We start from the raw sequence: 19,306 nt of genomic DNA, 5'->3' as shown, positions 1-19,306 counted from the left end.
GGGAAAAGAGGGTCAGGAGACAAGTCTCTGCGTGCGGATTCTGAATTACCTTTCTGGGGTAACTGGGGTGGGGTGGGAGAGCTCATTTGACTGGAGTCCTGCAGAGAGGAGGAATAGCAGTCCTTTAGAAAAGGAGGCAGCGTTGACTGCAGCAGCAGAGGGCATATTGCAGGAAGGCTACGGGGGCACAGGGGAGGAGAGGACTCAGCACAGGAGGTGGAGGCAGCAACAGAGACGTAGCAGGGGTTCTTAACATCTGCCAAGAGCTTCCCCTGTGTCAAATACCTGGTGGATATGATCTATTGAGGCAGTGCAGAGGGATAGGAAGAGGAACTAGGAGCAAATTCTAGAGACAATGACTTGTTTATTATTGCAGATTTTTTCTGGCAAATGCAGTGTTGATGTTGAAAAAGGACAGCAGAGAACTTGTAACAATATTCTTCTGGACTGGTCTGATTTGAGCCAAGATGGCTTAGGCTGAGGTCTCCGTATAGTGAAAACAATTTCTGTCCTTTGGGACTCTGGCAGCGTTCCCTTTCTCCACAACCTTCACTTTATATTTGGTTTCAGTTGCATGAACTGGGCTAGTTAGGCATGTTAGGATAACCTTTTGTCTTCCACATTTGGTCTTAACCAGGAGGTAGCTGATGTTGCTGAGCATCACCGAACCCCTCTGGAGAAATGAGCTGTTGAAAAGTCCTTGCCAATCTGCTGCTATGCGATCCATGAATCTCATACACGTGTGCTTTCTAATTGCTTCCCTAATTTATGTGCCCCCGTTCACAGATGTTCCTTTTCCTCCCCAGTCTTTCTTTGCCTAAATAATCACATGATATTTTTGGTATCCAAGTATTGTAGGATTACATCAAGGCTTTTCTCTTACAGAAAGCAAAGGGCTTTATGCACAGTTGAAGAGACTCAGTTCTGTTTACTTAAATCTAGAATCTAGGCTGCAAAAATGTTTCACTCTTTCCATAATTCCATCTTTCCATCTGTAGGCTTTGTTGAAGCAGTGAAAATGGTTGTAGGATGGTTGATACTGTGCTTTGGGAGTATGGTGTACTCGTTGGAAGCCTGTTTATTAAAATCAGCATGCAGCATATAAGTACACAAAGGAAGTGAGTTGTGTGTGGTTGATGAGTTCACCTCACTGCTCATCTTAGGAAGCTTCTTTCCCACCAGGAGTGCCATATTATGCAGCTGGAGTAGATCTTGTAAATTTTTTTTAATTTATTTTTTCTTTCTTGGGTTAATAGCATCCTGGTGCAGAGACTTTACATGGAGTAAAGGACATGGTAAATCTGCAACTGTCGTGACCTCAGCACTCTCCAAAGCTGTGTGTATCTTGAATCTTCTCAGGACAGATGAACCCTGTCCTCTTGAATATGTGCATCCTAGCAGAGGAAGAAAAACTTTTCAGATTTGCCTCACTATTGCTGTAGGACCAAGGAATGGCTAAGGAATCTTCCCACTGCCTTGCAGCTTCCAAAGAGACATTGGCTCACGTTTCACCAAAACTTCTTTCCTCTAGCCAGTGCTTGGCGCTGTCAGCTCCTGGCCCTTGCAGACCAGAGGTTGTGAAAACCACATCTGCATCGAGTCTGTATGACGGGTAAAGGAAGAACAGTGTGTTGCAGCTCATGTAGCAATGGGAATGAACAACATCCTTTCTTACCAACCCTGCAAAGAGGCAGGCTGTGATAAACACACCAGGCATGAGCACGATCTTGCCATGTACAATCTCATCCACTGCTGTGACTTTCTGAATTTCTTGTTTTGTGGGACACTGATTTTTGCAGCTGTTTTTATTTGCTCTTTTAATACTTGTGTTTTTAAGAACACTCACTGCCATTTTTCTACTGTCCAATTTTGAAAGCGTGTCATTTTTATTTTTACCTATTCCTTTACACATTCAGTAGTCACTGATGAATAAAACTACGTAATGAAGACACTTTTTTGTTTGTTATCTCTGTAGCTGAAAGAACAGCTTTTCTGGGTTGCTGCTTAAAATTGCAGTTTATAAAGTGTTCATAAAGCCTGAGTTTAGTGTGTCTTCTCATGTGACAGAGTCCTAAACATCTCTGTCAGTGTTTCACTGGCTACAAGATTATTGTTTTTACTAGTACTGTTCCAGCATGAAAAAATAAATCCTCTAAAGGGCATGGGATGGTTCCTTTGAAATGATGTCTCCCTAACCCTGCTTTAAAGGCCAGAGAAACCTGCTCTGGTACAAAACCTTTGCGTTCATTTTAAATGCCATTGCACTACACCCGGAAGGGTTTCTTGGGCTGAGTCACGCAGCTAGGTCTCTTCATTTTGGTACAGAGTCTTGGCAGTGACTCTTGAGCAGAGCAGAACAAGGGGTACCACAGCACACCTGTGCGTCTAGTGCAGGCTGTCTTTTAGCAACGCCGTGTGCCCACCACCCCGAGTGTGGGGGCTTGGGTTTAACAGCAGGCAGCTGTGAGGAGGAGGGAGCAGGGCACGTTGTTGTGTGAGTCAGAGCTGGAAGCTGAGGACCGAAACAACTAACCTTGCAGGTGCTGGAAGGGACCGTACACCTACCCGCCATATATGTGGGTTAGGGTTAGAATGAGGGTTTTGCGAAGCGGAGAGCCCAGGATGGAAAGGTGTGGAACGTTGCAGAGCTCGGAGCTGGTCTGCCACCAGGACAGTTGCATCGAAAGACTGGGGCAAGCTTTTGCCGTAGCCAGGCACGCCGGCACTGCTCATTCCTGCACCGTGGCTGAAAATGTCAGGGAGCAGCCATACACCCTGGAAAGCTGCTGTGAAGCTCTGTTCCTCACCTGTAATGCTGGGTTTGTTAGTGTTGCCCAAGAAGCTGGTTCTGGTCCCAGAGGCTGTTTGCCACCTCGGCTCTGGAGAGCTGAGGGTGAAGGAGATGGTCTGGCTATTTGCCTTTTGGGTCTGAACTAGGTCAGGACCACCACGCCAGCCTTTCGCTGCTCTGGGACGCAGGCACGTTAAAAAAAGCGGCTTTCTGGAGGCTGGCAACCCCCCCGAGCACCCCTCCTGCCTGGCAGGGGGCAGGGAGATGGTGTGGGGGGAGCTGCACAGCTGCAAAATGCCGCGGTGCGGATCGTCCCCAGACCCCGGTAGATGGGGCTGTTATTCCTGGTTTGTCCACGTTGCTGCTGCTGCTGCCGGCAGCGTGTCAGGACAGCTGGACTGAGCAGGCACCGCCTGAGGGAAGGATGGTCAGAAAGGCTTCGTCGACACATCTGGGGCTTTCGGGGTGACTCCTTGTGGTGCAAGAGGTCGCCTGCCCCTCCTAAATATCCCAGCTGCTATTCAGTGCCGCAGGAGCCACTGAATAAATCCCCTAGCGACGGGGACTGGTGGGAAGGGGTCTTCAGCGCCAGCCTCCATCTCCTGCGGTCGGAGCCGAGCTGGCCCAGGATGGTGCCTTCTCATAGGGAGCATAACACGCTTTTTTTAAAAAATCCCCAAGCCCTACTGTTTTTTGTATGCACCTCTGAGTGTTAAACTCGCCTCCACGCTCAGCTGCAAACCTTGATCTTGCTTTTAATTTCCCTAAGGAAGCAAGTGTGGGATGCTGCTGGCTTCCAGTGCAGAGAAACACAGCGCTGCTAGTTGGAGATGCCTTGGAAACTTTCTAGTTTGCCCATCCTGCTTGGGTTGTTGCTTCCAGCATTTCTAGTGACTTGCCTTCTCCCTAGTACTCCCAAAGCTCACAGGTATGCAACTCGCTGCACCTGTTGCTTTGCTTATATAGGGAAAATTAAGCAGCACATGTAGAGAGGGAATCGGTGTGTACCATTTTCCTCTACCTGTTATTTTGCTCTTAGAGGCTCTAATTTGAGAGGCAAGATAACAAAAAAAACCCAAAAGCCGCCAGCACTTCCTTCTCCACATCTCCACAGCATCTTTTCTGGTGGCTCCTTTAGGCCACATGCCTGCTCCCAGCTGGGTAAGGTTTTATGGGCCCCAGGTGCCACGGACCGGAGCACCTCCGCCCTTCTGTTTGCAAGGACTACTGTGGGGTAGGAGTGAACATGCTGTTGGCTTTTCGTCTTGGCTTTTGCTGTGGTTTAACCCCAGCCAGTAACTAAGTACCACACAGCTGCTCATTAACTCCCTCTGCCTCTGAGGGCTGGGGAGGAAAATTGAGAAGGAAGAGGAAACTCAAGGATTGAGGTAAGAACGATTTAATAATTGAAATAAAATAACAATAATAATAATAACAACAGCAATTATAATGCAAAGGAGGAAGAAGGGGAGAGGAATAAAATGCAAAGGGAAGCTAAAAAACCCCCAATTGATGCACCCAGTTGCTCACCAACCCCTGACTGATGCCCAGCTGGTCCTTGAACAGCAGTCAGCAACTCCCAGCCAGCTCCCCCCTTGTTTATATACTGAGCATGATGTTCTGTGCTATGGAATATCCCTTCCGCTTGTTCAGGTCAGCGGTCCTGGCTCTGCTCCCTCCCGGCTTCTTGTGCCCCTCCAGCTTTCTTGCTGGCAGGGCCTGAGAAGCTGAAAAGTCCTTGACTTAGTATAAAACATCACAACAACTGGAAACATCAGTGTGCTACCAACATGGTTCTTGCACCAAATCCAAAACACAGCACTGCACCAGCTACTAAGAGGAAAATTAACTCTATCCCAGCTGAAACCAGGACAGGTTTGTGAGGCAAACCCACTCTGAATGCTGTAAGCAGCCAGCAGTTCTCCATCAGCTCCTTCAGGAGGGCTGAGAACACCAGCAACTAGCTTTTCTGATTTCAAGGGTTCAACCCTTTGAAAAGTTTTGAGATTAATTTTAAGTTATAACTCTGTTTACCTAAGTGTGGCTTGGATTCCTCCTTGACTCCTAGGCTGCTGCACCTTGTTTTAAATTTTATTTTCCTTCTGTGAAAGCTACGTGTTTGTGGTTTTGTTTCAAAATGAGAACTGGGATTTCTCAAACCATACCTTGAATATAGAAGCAAGAACTTCATTAAAATGTCAGATATGAGGCTTGTGATATAAAATGCTGCAAGTTATCAATACTGTGTGATGCCTCGATGGGACAAGTGTTTTATGGAGCTCTTCTTTTGCGGTGGCAGGTTGGTCTGTGCTGGCTCTGCTCTCTTGGGATCTGGGAGATGGAGGCTGCTCTGTTCAGGTAAGTGTCAAGCCCTTGCATTTATTTAATTTTTATTTTAAATCTACCGTTACAAGAAGAGTGGACTGACCTTCCCTTCTGGTGTCCATTTGGTAGGCACCTGTGTTGGAGCAGTGCACCTCTCAGCTGGCTGCAGCCTGGGAAAGGCTCAGCGTGCATGTTTGCCCCTGTGTGCGTGCTGGGACACGAGGGCTGCTGTAAGACTGCTGTCTTCTGGGACTGTGGCTTTTTGATTAATGTCTTTTGGGGCTCTTCTGCTAATAAGATAATTGCAAAACAAAGAACGGAGGAGGGCAATGAGTGCCTCCTGTGGGGCAGTGTAAACCAGAGGGCAACAGCACAGGGACCAGGCACAGAGCAGCCGTCTCTTCCCGTGCCGAGGCTGGGATGAACTTAGCGGTTGTGGTAGCCACTTGAGCAACGTGTTGCTGGTACCATAGGGACCCCTGTGGCATGTATGTGCTTGGTGCATCTTCCTGGTTAGGTAAGGTATAATGGAGGCTCCCTAGGATGTGTCTTTGCCCTGCAGAGCCCCCATGTGCCACCTTTCTGGTGCTGGTGGGGTGCGTTTCTCATGGGGTCAGTTTGACATAAGCAGTTACTTCAGAGTGAGGAGAGCTCTCTCCCCCTGCACGGCTGCTGGTGGGCCTGTTTATGTGGGGCTCCCTGAGAACGGGGGCTCTGAGCTTCAGGCCAGTGCCTTGACTGACCAAGGAACAGCACTGTCCCCAAACCCACCCTGAGGCTCCCTTCTTATCTGTGGACAGGTGGAGCAATAGCCTTGCAAATAGTTTTTAACAGACGTTGCTTTCAGATGCCCTGCCTTGCATCCCTTATTCTTCCCTCTGAATGTGAGGCCGGCCGGGACACGCCAAGGAAGGGGCACCACGCTGTCTGTGGGCAGCTTGGGGCTGCCAACGCATCAGCGCCGGCTCCCCCTCACCCAGAGAGGGTAACAACCTGAAACGCTATTAGTAAATGAACCATGACTGAGCGGGGTTGAATCAGTACTGGGTTGGGATGTGCTGTTGGCTGGGAGGCGCAGGATCTGGTGGTGGGTGGCAGGGAGCCGGGACTGTCCATCTCCCTTGTGCCCATGAGCTCTTGCTACGTTTCTGATTAGAGTGGTGAGGAATTGATGCAAACTTTTCATGCTGTCTGGGCCAAAGTCCGACCCAAACAACCCTTTCCAGCTACGTGCAACTCCCCTTTATTTTTAGATGGATATTTGTTTTTTTCTCTTGGGCTTTGTGTTGAAGGAGTGCTGTGAGCAATGTATGTCTGGTTCATCCCCAATGAGGTTACAGTTTTAGCTGTTTGGTGGATAACCAGGTCAAATAAACTACTTGGCTTCAGCTTTGGTGGCACCGTGGTAGCATTGCATACCCAGGTGTTGACTTGTCCTGTTCCAGGACAAGTAGATCAGGTCTTCAGAGCCAACAAAAGGTCTTTAAAGCTACTTATCCTCCATGTTACTGGCGTTGAGGGGGGGCATAAGTGGCTCAAAGGGCACGTGTCTGACATTGGGCTTTCCTGGAGATGGGTTACAGCAGATTTCCACTGCTTCTGCACAGGGCGACCAGCTCTGCCCATGAGTCAATGCTCAGGGCAGTGCAAAGGCAGAGGTTTCCCTACTGCTGCCTCTCTGCTGCTGTAGCACAATATTGTCCCATGCAGGGATGATGGCAGATGTGTGGGAAGCCGAACAGTAGCTTCAGAGAGAACTTCCAGGCTGAGCTGCAGCCACTTCTAAGGGAGAGCATGCCAGTGACACGTTAGTTATATTTGTGTATGCAGTGTCAAAATCCTTCTGCAGCCCCAGCTGGGCTTCCTGAGGAGCAGAAGCTCAGTTTGCTGGGGCCTCTGCAAAAGCTCTGCAGCCCTGGCCTTGAGGCTGCTTCCCCACTGCATCAGCTGCTGATGGAGCTGGGGGACCCACAAGCTGCAGGGATGCTGCTGTGATGGCAGTGAAGCTCTGCTTGGTGTTCAGGAGGTGTTTGTACCACTGTGCCCAAGCTACTGTAGCAAAGTGCTCCAGCTAATGAAGAAAGCACGTTTTTTTATTATGTGTTTTTTTTTTTTTTTGTTCTCTACTTGGCCCTGAGCTTTCCCAGTAACTGATGTAAATAAATCTGATAATAACCTTTGTTTTTTGAAGATCCTAAACATCTGCTTAGGCACCGAATTATTTACTGCTGCTTCTATCCACAAAATCCAAAAGTCCCATATGTGATGAAATCTTCCTTAATTGGAGGAAGGTTTGGATCTGCAGTCTTGTGCGGGAGAAGCCTTGGTTCATCTAAACAACTTTGCTTTGAGGGAAGGAGAATGGAGAAAGGGGGAGGACACAGCTCTTCGGGTGTTTCTGCAACTGCTGTTCCCCAGCAAAACAGGGTTACTAATTCATTTTTAATAATGTTCCACCTACTACTAGCCTGATTTGCACACTTCATCACTGTGATGGTTTGCCTGTCCTGAAGCAGTCCAGTTTGCAATGCAATATGCTGCTATGTTTGGTTTTTTTATTTTATCTTCAGCTGAGCAGAAGTTATTTTTTCTCCCTTCCACATTGCCTGGAGAAAGATGGCATTGGCAGCTTCTGCAAGCATTGCTCAGTTCCCACCGGAGAAGCTCTCCTTGCCTCTGTTCCTGCTTTAATATCCTGCAGCTGTTTCCTTGCAAAACTTTTTCATTGCTTGAATGCAGCAGCAGAGGGGGGACGGTGTGTCCTTACCCCCGTGCTGGCCCTGAGGGGGGAGCAGGGCTGCTGAATTGCTAACCCACCCACTTGCTACACCTGGTACCCTCCTGATTTCCCAGCTCTGTGAGCTGGGTTAAATGTTAAATGATGCTAAATCCTGCTCCGGTTCCCTTGGGCGTGAGTTTATGGGCAGCACAGATGGGGGCTCTCCTGCCTGGGTCTGGCTCCCGGAAGGCGGGGGAGACCCTCTGTGGTTGCCCTTCTCCTCCCCTGGGCTGCTCTGACACCTCCAGGGAGCTTCTGCCTGTCTAGCCTTTTCATGGGGGTTTGATGCTGATACACACAAAGCTTTTGCCTGCTGGTGAATGGCGTCTGTCTGTCCATCCCTGGGTGCCTGTGGGCTCTCCTCCCTCCGCCGGCATGCTGCCCTGGGAGGATGCTCGGTGCACCAGCTGCAAATGCATCACCTCACCTCAGTGCTTTCCCGTTTTGCTGTCAATCATGAAAGAGTGGTGCAGAAAATAATATTGATCCTGAAACATTTTAAAATCCACTCATCTTCACCTCAGTGCCTGTGTGGATACGCACATACACAGACCGTCTCCCAGCATGTGGGAGCTTAGCGGCCTCTGTTTGCTGAGTGCATGGAGGAGAAGCGGGGTATTCCTGGGTAGCACCACGTGGTACCAGTTTAAGATTTAGAGACAATGTTCACAGCTGGTTTTGCCTGTCTATAGATAGCTGAATTGAAGGGGACCCAGGGATCTGGGTCCTGTGATTGGAAAAGAATGATTGCAGCAAGGCCAAGCCTTCCTGCGTGAGCTCGTCACGGCGTAGTGTTGTGTTGGAATAGTCCATTTAGCACACGATGCTGGATTCTGGTTTAGCAATGACGGCTGTGTTGTGTGAGAAATGGGCTGGGACCTAGAAATCATCAGTTTCCAGAGTTGCCTTTTTCCCTAGGGAAAAACTGTGTCTGAGCATTTGTGAGCGATAAAGTCTTGGCTGCAGATGAAACCAGGCAGCCACCTGCCAAAGGACAAGCTGCTGCCTCAGGGCTTAGGCAAGCGGTAAGAGAAGTGTGACAGGGAGAACCCCCCTCCCGTCCCGTGGCTGTCAGGCTGGAGAGCTGATAACGTTGCATGCAGCATGGATCAGAATGGGACGGATCACTCTTTAAAGCCTTTTGGTGAGCACCTTTCTTTTTTTTTTTTTTTGTCAAGACATCACTGCTTTGAAGAGACGTGGTTTAGAGATGCAGTGGGGTCAGGCTTCAGAGGTCCCTGTCTGACTTGCTCCAGTGACAGCAAAAGCACATGATGTATGGTCATGGAGAGGGGTCTGACCATGCTGGGGTGCAGAGATGTGGGCAACCTGCTGCACCCACATCCTGCCGGGGCCCAGCCAGGGGCCCACAGGACATTAGATCGAGTCTTAGTGCATCTTCACCAGCATGGAGGCCACTGTGGTGCTTCTGGCACTGGCAGAGCCCCTGCTCGGCTAGGCATACTGAGCAGCGTGCCTCGTGGGGTGGGATAAGCTGTAAAAATACCAGTCTCCACCACCAGGAATTTTCTCTAGGTGTGGCGAAATGGCCATCAGTTGTCTTCCTCACCTGGTTTCACTGGTGAAAGTTTCTCAGGGTAGGTGTCAGCAGGTGCTGGAGGCAGTGCAGCTTGTGGTCCCTGTCCCTGTGATGGCTCTTGTGGTGTGTGGAGCCTCTTTGTAGTTGAGAGGTTTCTTTAGCTTAGATCTGCGGATGACACCACTCCTTGGCACCTTGAAAGGAACCAAAAATCCCTCCCCCAAACTGGTTTTTTAGCTGGTATGAGGAAACCTTTCTGCCCCTGCCTTGAGCAGTGCTGTGCAGCAAAAGACAGTGACAATCCCGAAGAAGAAAGGAGGTGGGTTACACATGACATCGCTGTAGCTCAGAGTGTCAAGCAAGGTGACAGTGCTACAGCTGTGAGGGTTCAAAATGTGTGATAATGGCTTTGTCTTAGTGCAGGGTCAGTTATAGGAGCAGAGGATAAAAGGGAGCTCAACAAGATGATCTTGACTGCTTCTTGGGAGTGAGGCTGTCAGGGAAAAAATGCTGTCAATGGTGGTGGCATGCAATGCTTGTTCCCCTTTCTCTCCCTGGAAAGCTTCATATAAACTAGCTGAAACTGAAAGCTCAGATGTTTGAAAGTTCTCTTTTGGAAAGAACTTTCCTTCTGGAGTGAAAAGCGAATTTTTCTGCATTAGAGAAGCCAAGGTCCCAGTATTATGGTACTGAATGCAAAATCAATGTATTCTTTGGATGTATGTGAGATATTTGGACCACTTTTCTGGCTTTATGAGCAAACCTGTTTAGTGGCATCTACTATTTTCTGTTCATTGTGAGTACAGAAAGCGGTTTGTCTCATACTGTGGCCAAACACAGTGTGAAAGAAATGGCTGAATGGCTTTTTTTGACCGTAAGAGAAGTGTGCGCATTGGCATCTCTTTCACAACTCATGTTTAGCCGCATATGTTTTGATAAATTGCCTTTTTAAGATTTATTTTTTATTTTGATGAGATTTCCGTTCATCAGTAACGTTCATCAGCATCTTTCCATGCTCTGCCTGGCCACGAAAACTAAAAACTGATGTCCATGAGAGCTGCCTGTTTAAAAACAAGCCTTTGGTAAGAAGAATAATAAAATAATTAAGCTTAGATATTTCCTTGGTTTTTTACCAAAACCTTTTGGATGCAGCATTTGAGCTAGTGGCCACAGATGATGTGAAAAATTTGCAATGCAGGGCGCTTTTCTAGTCATATATGAATGCAAACTGTGTGCTGTGTGAGAGGCTCCCACTACCAGCGCTGAGCTTTTTACTTTTCCTTCCTTTCTGCTTGATGTTAGCCTGAGCCCCACAGGAAGCTTGGGATGGATGTAGTCTTTTAACAAATGTCAGGGGAGGGGGTGCAAATCAATGCTGAATTCTCAGACAAGTATTTATTGCTGTTCCTAATGATAGAAAAACAGGGATGAAACCGAACACCACTGAATACTCCTATGAGTCTGTGGAGTTTAACCTACGGTTGCACTGAGTAACTGGTAAACAGGCTCAAAACTCAGGGAGCCATAAAATCATTTCAGTCACTGTGAGGACTGAGGGTTGGCATTTTTACACTCTTCACAACCGTTGTGCTCTAACAGAGGACCCTATTGTGAATTGGAGTCAGGGAAGAGTTGCCACCGGTCTGCAGAAATCGTTGTCTAGCTGATACAGTTGCCCTCGTACGTACCCTGAAGCCTCTGAGCTTGCAAAAGACATTGATCAATGGGTTAACCTAATGTACTATGATTAGAGATGAGCAAACATTGAAAGATTAATTAGCTAATGGGCAGTTGTGTGCTCCAGAGATGACACAGTGCTTTGTAATGCTCAGTATTATTGCAGGTCTCGGGGGCCTGATTCAGAGACCATTCAAATCCTGGAATAGTTACTTATCTGGTCTAAGTATGCTTCTGCTTCTCAGGTTTTCAAAACCTGTCTGGGGTTCTCTATGGCTTCTTCATAATGTTTCTTATTGCCCTGATATTCCTTGGGCAAATAAATATTCTCTACTTTTCTTCCACATGTGCCCACCCCATGTATGCACACACAGGTTTCCAGCCCCTTTCTGTTTTCTAGCAGAAGTGAGATCTGAAGCCACGTCTCCTATTTCCAAATCATGTTTTAATGTGAAATGAGGAGCTAAGAGGAGAGAAATCCTATTCCTCGTTATGCAACCATTCCGTAGGTACCAGAGCCTGCAGGGCAGACTGGCTGGGCTGAAATCAGGGCACTGTGTTGTTTCTGTGCCATGCTGGATTAGCAGGCTGGCAGCACCTTCCCCAGCACTTTATGATCAATATTTTCTACAGACACTTGCAGAGAAGGATGGGTGACAAACAGCTTCTGTCTCTTGAAAAAGAGCTTCTCTTGTCTGACTCTTCGTCAGTTCAATGACTGGGAATCTCTGCAGACAGAGGTGGTTGGAAAGGCAACCACAGCCGTCTTGCACCAGCAATTCTCATGGCAAAGAGGCAAGACAAGACCTTATCTGTGAGACCCAGCTCAGAGAAATGTCTTTCCAAGACCAGGAAATGAATTTAATGAGCAGCTTCCCATGTGAAGGCCCCCTGGGAGAATGAGCAACCCCAATGATCGCAGTGTGCCTGGGAACAGCCAAACCGACTTTGAGCCGCGCACCAGGGACAGCTATTTCTACAAACAACCCATTGACTTTTCTGTATTTGAAAGCAAAGTGCAAGGATTTAGAAGAAATTCTGAATTCTCCTTTTATCTGACTCTCACTTGTATCTCCTGGAAGAGTACTTCTTTAGGGCTCTGGTCTCTTTTATAAACCACAGACATCCAACAATGAGCTAGGTCTCTGTCTACAAGTAAGCACAGTGCAATATTTAAGTCCTTAATTGCTATGAGGAATCGGATGGCTAAATTGGCTTGGACCTGAAAAATTGAATCCTTTTTCCAATCTGCCTCACGTCTGACCTAACTGGATTCCTTTGCCTAGCTCCTCAAAGGTGGACATTCCCAGACTGAGGGTCAAATGCTCTGTGGTCTGCCAAGTCATAGAGGAGAACAGGAGTTTCCTGTCCTGAACATATTCTATGACAAAATTTGTGACATTTAGTGGAAAAACTCAAGGTGACAATCTTTATTCTCAAATATCCCAGATGTGGTGGAGTTGTTACTAGCTATATCTATGGATTTGTTTTTACTGAAGACCATGAGTTTATTTTTTACAGATTTTTTTAATGAAGAACAACACATATGTGAACACCAGATCTAAGCTGGCTGGGATGGGTTTGTGTCAACAACAGGAAGAAACTGTAGCTGTAAAAGAGCAGGTCAGCCCAGAGAAGGCCTGCCACGGAGTCCTGGGAAGTTCAGTAGATCTGGAAGATACGATCCTTAAACTGCACCAGAAATTTCTAACTGGTTATAATCAGAAACGAGGCCAAAGGACTTCTAGTCTCTCAGTTGTGCTGGGTGGTGCTCTACATTAGGAGTCATATCTAGGGATGAAATAATGGTGCAAGGTACTGTCAACAAACTATGAAAAGAGGAACAGAGCGGGAAACCAGAGAAAGCGCTGGCGGGATACACGGCAGGGATGAAGCAAAAAGGTGTAAGTCTGGAGGCGGTAGACTGGAGGAAAGCTATCACTAAGGACAAAATGCAGCTGAAAAAAACTCCTCCTGTGCTGGACTACTCTTAGTAGCAGCTGCTGTGCAGTTGGACAGGGACGCTGGCCTTTTTTAAAGAACGCTTAATTCTTCAGGTAGAGGGACAGGAAAAAAAAAAAAAAAAGAAATCCCTTTGTTGAAATTACAGGTAAACTCACACTACTTTTATTAACTGAAGAAGCCTTTGAAAGGACTGACAAGCTAGCTCACTGTGCTGTTGTTAGTGGCCACAGGGTTGCATTCTGTATGCAGTGGTTTAGCAATGCCACGGCTGATCTTCACCCTGACCACCTCCCTTTTCCTTCACGATCAACATCAGCACAGCCACTGGGGGTTACGATGCCAAAGTACTACTAAGCTTCTAAACAAAGCTGGTTTAGATACTCCGTGTTGGATAGATACAGATCATCAGGAGTGGATGACCAACATACGGCAATCGTTTCCTGCTAAAACTACGATAGTTCATGCAGCACCTCTATTTTAATGTCAAATGGGAGAAATGTTGCGGAGCTTATCGAGCAGCATGTGAGTAGCGTGGCTGCCCCCTCCCCCTTCCAGGGACTGGTCCCAGTGGGTACCCCCTTGGCCTGGGCTGGCCAGGGTAAGGTGCCCAGACGCCCGGTGTCAGTGGCTGTGTCACGAATGTGCGTGGCGGCAGGGTGAGTGCTGCTCCTCTGCCACCGCTCATGGTGCTGCCGTCCAGGGCTGCTGCTCTGCTTTGTGTCCCGGCAGGGCTGGTTCTATTAGGAGACTCTATTTTCTTGTCTAGAGCAAAGATTATGAACGTTATTTTTTTGAGAGCAAATGCTGTCTGTCTTCCTCTCCCCAGTGGCTGCTGTTTCTTCTACATGCAATAACCCGACTGTCTGGGGGTTTGTGTTTGAGCATCTGAGTGTAGAAATCATAAATAAGGCTGGCCAACAGCCAGTGCCTGCCTCTGCTGCCCGAGCTCTCTTTGCAGGTTCTTACTGATGCGTTTGTAGGACACGGCAGCCCTACCAGCCCCATGGTGGCCATGGCTAGTTGCTGTTTTCAGTATTTATAATCAATGCACCCATAATGCTGCCAGCACTATTTCCATTTAAATGAGCGCCATGAGCCTGCTCTGAGGGGAAATCTGTGTTGAGCTGATCTGAACTTACCAGCTTGTCTCAGCCTTTCCAAGAAACAGCCCATTTAAATGGGAGAGGGTTATGGTGGCACTAGTCTGCTGCTCTTGTCCGCATCGAGATGGAATGAGAATCTTTCACGTGTTGCACTGCTTCTGACAACTGAGAGGAGGATGCTCTGCCAGTCAGGAAATGGCTGGTTCAGACCAAGCCTGGAGGATCTGTCTTCCTTGAGAGTGCCCAGACCTGGGTGCCAAAGCCTCCTCCCGCATCTTTCTGCTCAGCTATAGATGCCCTCAGCAGAGCTGACAGCATGCATTTATTTGCCCTAAGACCAACGCAGTCCCGTAAAAAACTTCTGTCTCATTCATAACAAATTTTCCAATGAAAATCTCAATTTGGAGGAAAGCCTGTGCCTGGCCTAACTCATCAGCCCAGAAACAACGCAGGAGTTTCAGCATTGTTCCCAGAATAAATTGATGGTTTCATGGCTGGCACGATTAATAGCTGGGATACGAATCATAACTTTGGATTACAGTTCCCACACTGTGATAAGCTTGTGCGAGACATAATCTAGTCTAGAAACTTGCCCTTTCTGCTCATCCATTGGCAGGTGGACTTCTGTAAGCAGGCAAAATCTGTGCTAGTTATACTCATCGGATCCCTTGCAAATGTGTATCGCTCCGGTTTCTCAATCCTTCCCTCTCAGTTTAGTGGCAAAAGGATCTTTTTCAGGAGGGTTGAGGGGAGGTTGTTTAGTTTTTACCTTCTGGTTGTTTGGGGTGACTTTCACTCTTCGTACTTGGTGTAAGTAAATCCTCCAGATCTTGCAGCATGGGGTTAGTGCTGGCTTTGTTGTTTCTCTTGTTTTTCTCCTCTTCACGTTGCTGCATCAATAAAAAAACCCCATCAGGTTTAGTTTGAAAATGCAGATGTAATCCATGAAATGCTGGCCCAGCTAAGTGTTCATTGGTATGAATGCAATCTCTTTCCATGTTCAAGGTGCAGCATCTTGGTTCAGTGACCCAAGGGTTTACAGAAAGAAAGTACATCCCACGCAGGTCTGAGAGCCTGGGAAGCAACGGCTCTGCTCCTGTTAGGGCAAAGCACTTGCTGATGACATGGTTTATAGGTCTACCAGGCTGTCTGTGTGTTTCTGCAGCTGCTAGTCCACCCTCCCTGGGATTTTGGTTTGTTTTAAATGTGGACCTCTTGGGAGGGAGGGTGTCGGTGATAAATGCCAGAGGAACAGGAGGAAGGCATGGCAGCGTGCGGATGGGATGTAGGGCTGTCTTTGGTTTTACTTGCATGCACTTAGGTCTTCAAAAGATTTCCTTCTGGATGGCAGGAGGAAGAAAATACCCAGGGGCTGTTTATGCTCAGGACAAGCATGCTGGACGTGGGAAGGGGGAAGCTGCCCTCTCATGCAGTGAGAAAGCTTGGGTGGCATCCACTCCAGCTCCATCCCTGCTCCCAAAAGGGTGATCTGCCAGTGGAGGGAGTCGTGTGCTGGAGCCATGGGATGTGAGGCGGCTCATGTCCTTGCTACAGCTGAGAGGTCCCAGCCCACAGAGCAGCAGGCAGCCATGGCAGATCTCTGTGAGCTCAGCAGGTCACCACGTGGGGGTCTCTGGGGGACCCCAACTGCTAACCACCCCTGCTATGACCAGGCAGCTCCCATCCCTCACTCCCTAAGCAGTGGGGCTGTGCTGATGCCCTCCCTTTCCCCCTGCCCTGCTGCATGCCCCTCCTTTTGCCAGGCTTGGCTGCCTCAGCAATCCTACAGGTGCCTGCGGGACAAACATACATAATGTCGGTGCAAAGGCATGTGCTTGTCTGAAGATGTGTTTGTTCCTTTGGGTAGTGCCAGCCCTTGCCTCGTGACCCCTCCATGGGGGTTTGTGCTCTCTTAAACGCTGATCACAACCAGTTTGTGCAGCATGAAATAGACCACGTGCCCCTAAGTCCGAGTGTGCTGTAGCATGTGTTCAGCTCTTGCAATACTTGAGGTTGCCCTATGCAGGAAGACCCTTATGTTAAGCCACGTGCATGAGTGATCAGTTCTGAATTTAAGCATTCAGATGTAATTTATGGAGTCTAATTTTTCAGTGCTCACATCCTCACTTTTAATGCTGCACCAGTCTCTGATTTATGCAATACATTGCTTCATGTGGCATTGCTTCCTTGGCTTGGATCCTGCCCTGTGCTAGTAAAATGGCTGATACCAGTCCTCTGATGGCATCATGTTCTCTCCTGATGCAAGGCTTGATACTTTGGACACATCTATGTAGTACAAGATGGCACACGGTTAGACGCCCACCAGGAAAGCTCTGGGGGAAACTGGTGCTTCCAGACCAGCACAGGCCCTGATAGCAGGACACCTTTGCTGTTTCTCATTGAGACTCCTTAACTGAGCAGAGCTGTGCGTTTGCAGGTATGCTGCTGCCAGGGCTAATCCATATAAGTTCAGGGATGTCTGCATTATTGTCCTCTACATGTTACAACCTCAACCAGTTTTGGATATTGTGAGGTCCAAATCCTACCCTGCTAATCTGAGTCCTTGCATCTGCCTGCATCTTGCTTTTCCCATCTACATGGCAGAGACAGACACCAGCCTCCTTTGTAAAGTGCTTTTTGATTACCAGTAAGAAATGTTGTTGCCATGTTGTTATTTATGGCTCTTTGCTCTTCAGCTCGTACAAAATCTGGCTGTGGTTTTGGTAGGCTTATTGTCCCTGGGAAATCTCAGGCTCCAAAACGTTACTTGAGGGAACTTACTTTTGTAGGTGGAAAGTGCAGTTTATGGGAAAGCTTACTGTATGAAATAGCAGCCTGTTATGGGATGTGACCTATTACGGGATGTGACCACTCTTTGCAGTTAGCCATTAGGTACCGTCAGAGAGGAGTGAAAAAGCATAAAATGCATCTTCCCCTTGTGTCGCTAATGTGTTCGGAAGTGAAGACCAATTTGAAAGCATATGTTGCACGTCAGACGTGCGTGGTATTTCAAAGATGGCTTTGCCAGATCAGTACTTACCATTTGCATTTTCTTCTTCAGCTCTGCATTGGCGCGCTGGTAAGCTTCAGCCACAGCATTGAGGTAATAGATGGCAAGGCTACAAAAACAAATGTATTGCTGTAGTGATAGTATCAGGGAAGAGTGAAAGTTAAATGAGGAGAACATTTAATTTTGCCTACCTTCTAATACCTAGTTTTCCCACCAGCTGTCTCCAAACTGCCTTTACAGGCTCAAGGCTTAGGAAAAATTCAGGTTGCCTCATGGCATGGTCAGCTAAGGTGGGTTGAGCCAATCCAGTAGCTCAGTTCCGCTCAAACAGAAAAAAAAATGACCGTCCTGGCCACCTGCCTCCACCTTGGCTGGCCATGGGCTCCCTCTGCTTCATTTTCACTAGCCCTGGTGAAACTAGGTGACAGCCTTGAAAACCACAAGCTCAGTTGATAAATCATATGGCTTTCTGCCATGGCTCAAAGGAAGAACATGCCTGGGAGACAAAACAGGCACCAGCTTGCACAGGGGCCTTAGAAAAAACTAGGAAACCAGGAAAGTGGTGGCCAAGCAGGGCCCTGGACCCTCTCCTGAAAAGCACGCTGCTCAAGGCACAGTCTTGGTTCCCAGTTCAGGACCGGCTGCCTCCTGCGTCGCGGGAAGGGGCTGTTGGGAACGAGCAGAGACAGGAGCTGAGGGCAAGCAGAAGCCAGGTCGGAGGAGAGCCACTGGCTTTCGTTTCGATCCCTTCTTCTGCAGAAAGGGCATGCCAAAACCAGGGGAAAATGGAGCCAAACTGGAGGGAACTGCAAGGTGAGTGGGATGGGAGAAGGCGTGCTGGCAGCCAGCCTTTGGTGTGCGGGGAGGGATGTGTTTTAAACCATGCCCAGGAGTCAGGGGCTGTCTTGCCACCGCTGCTACCTGCCAGCCAGTAATGTTTTGGTTGTCAAAAATGTCTCCTCCTGCTTTTGTAGAGTGCTTTTATTCTTTATTATTTAATTTTATTTTTAAATATAATACATATATATTTATATTTATATATATTAAATAAATATAAATAAGTATAATATATATAAATAAGTATAATATATAAATATAAATGTATATTTTATATATAATATATAAATATCATATAAACATATATTGAATATAAATTTAAATTATAAACATCATCTGCTTGGTGACTCCAAGCCGTTCCCAGGGAAAATACGAGGAAAACAGGGAAAATCAGTTCACCACTGTAGCTGTTCTTTTTTTTTAAAAAAAAAAGTATAAGAAAATTCTCTTGTAAAAGGAAAAAAACAAAAAAACACCTGTTTGAGTGTGGCCCAGATTTGGTATCCTCAAAACAGGCTCAAAGGTTTTGTCAGCAGAGTGCCTGACTCTAAGCCCAGCAAGGCACCGTGTACCGGCAGCTGGTTTCCAGGCTGGAGATCAGGGAGGGGTCTCAGGGTAGCCTTTCTTGAGGCATTTTTCAGGGGTCTGTCTAGAGGAAACGCATTTTCTTTCTTTTGCCTAGAATTAACCCAAAACTCATTCTTGGTTATCTCAGCTCTCTGCCCTGCAAACACCCCTTGGAAACTGTTATTTTTGTTCTTCTGCAAGGATGTGATAGTTGTATTTCTTCTATGTTATCAAACTCATTGCCTAGGAAATATTACTTTGTAACCAGGGCTTTTGGGCTGCTCCGCTATTTTTGTTGTGACCAGCCAGGATGTAAGTGCCTAGAGCAGCCCTGTTTTCATACAGGTAACTAGGTCTGCCTATCCAGAGACATCTGGGATGCCATGCACTCTGTTTCTGAGCTGCCTTCTCAAGTTCATTGAGTAACTGAGCAAATCCACTTCCATTCCATTTTCAGTCCTTTTTCACCCTCTGCGTTAGCAGCCAGCATCCTCTCCAACCACTGCAGCTTCCTCCCCTGATGGCTCCGGTGCTTGACGGGGCATTGATGGGAAGGGTGTCAACTCGCCAGGCTCCTCTCCCAAACATCGTGAGATACAGACCCACTCTATCTCCAGGCTAAGCCTGAGTTTGCTCTGTCCTTGGTTTATTGCAGGTTTCTTGCTCAAGGGAGGTTGAGTTTGTCCAGGATGGAACTGCCTCTTAAGGGGTC

At 47.6% G+C, this 19,306-nt stretch overlaps 1 protein-coding gene across 1 annotated transcript in view; it reads right to left on the bottom strand.

The window, feature by feature from the left end:
• Positions 1-12,619: 12,619 nt before the first annotated feature.
• Positions 12,620-19,306, bottom strand: part of TMC2 (transmembrane channel like 2) — a 35,473-nt gene continuing 28,786 nt past the window's right edge. The window contains exons 18-20 of the mRNA XM_040593464.1: positions 17,221-17,299; positions 14,950-15,070; positions 12,620-13,839 (exon numbers count right to left, since the gene is read on the bottom strand). Coding sequence (XP_040449398.1) covers positions 13,586-13,839; positions 14,950-15,070; positions 17,221-17,299 — 454 coding nt within the window. The 3' untranslated portion in view covers positions 12,620-13,585. The remainder of the gene's footprint in view (positions 13,840-14,949; positions 15,071-17,220; positions 17,300-19,306) is intronic.

Source organism: Falco naumanni, chromosome 4 (assembly GCF_017639655.2).
Source record: "Falco naumanni isolate bFalNau1 chromosome 4, bFalNau1.pat, whole genome shotgun sequence".
Lineage (NCBI taxonomy): Eukaryota > Metazoa > Chordata > Aves > Falconiformes > Falconidae > Falco > Falco naumanni.
Note: the sequence above shows the minus strand (reverse complement) of the source record. Positions and strands in the feature narration are given on the sequence as shown.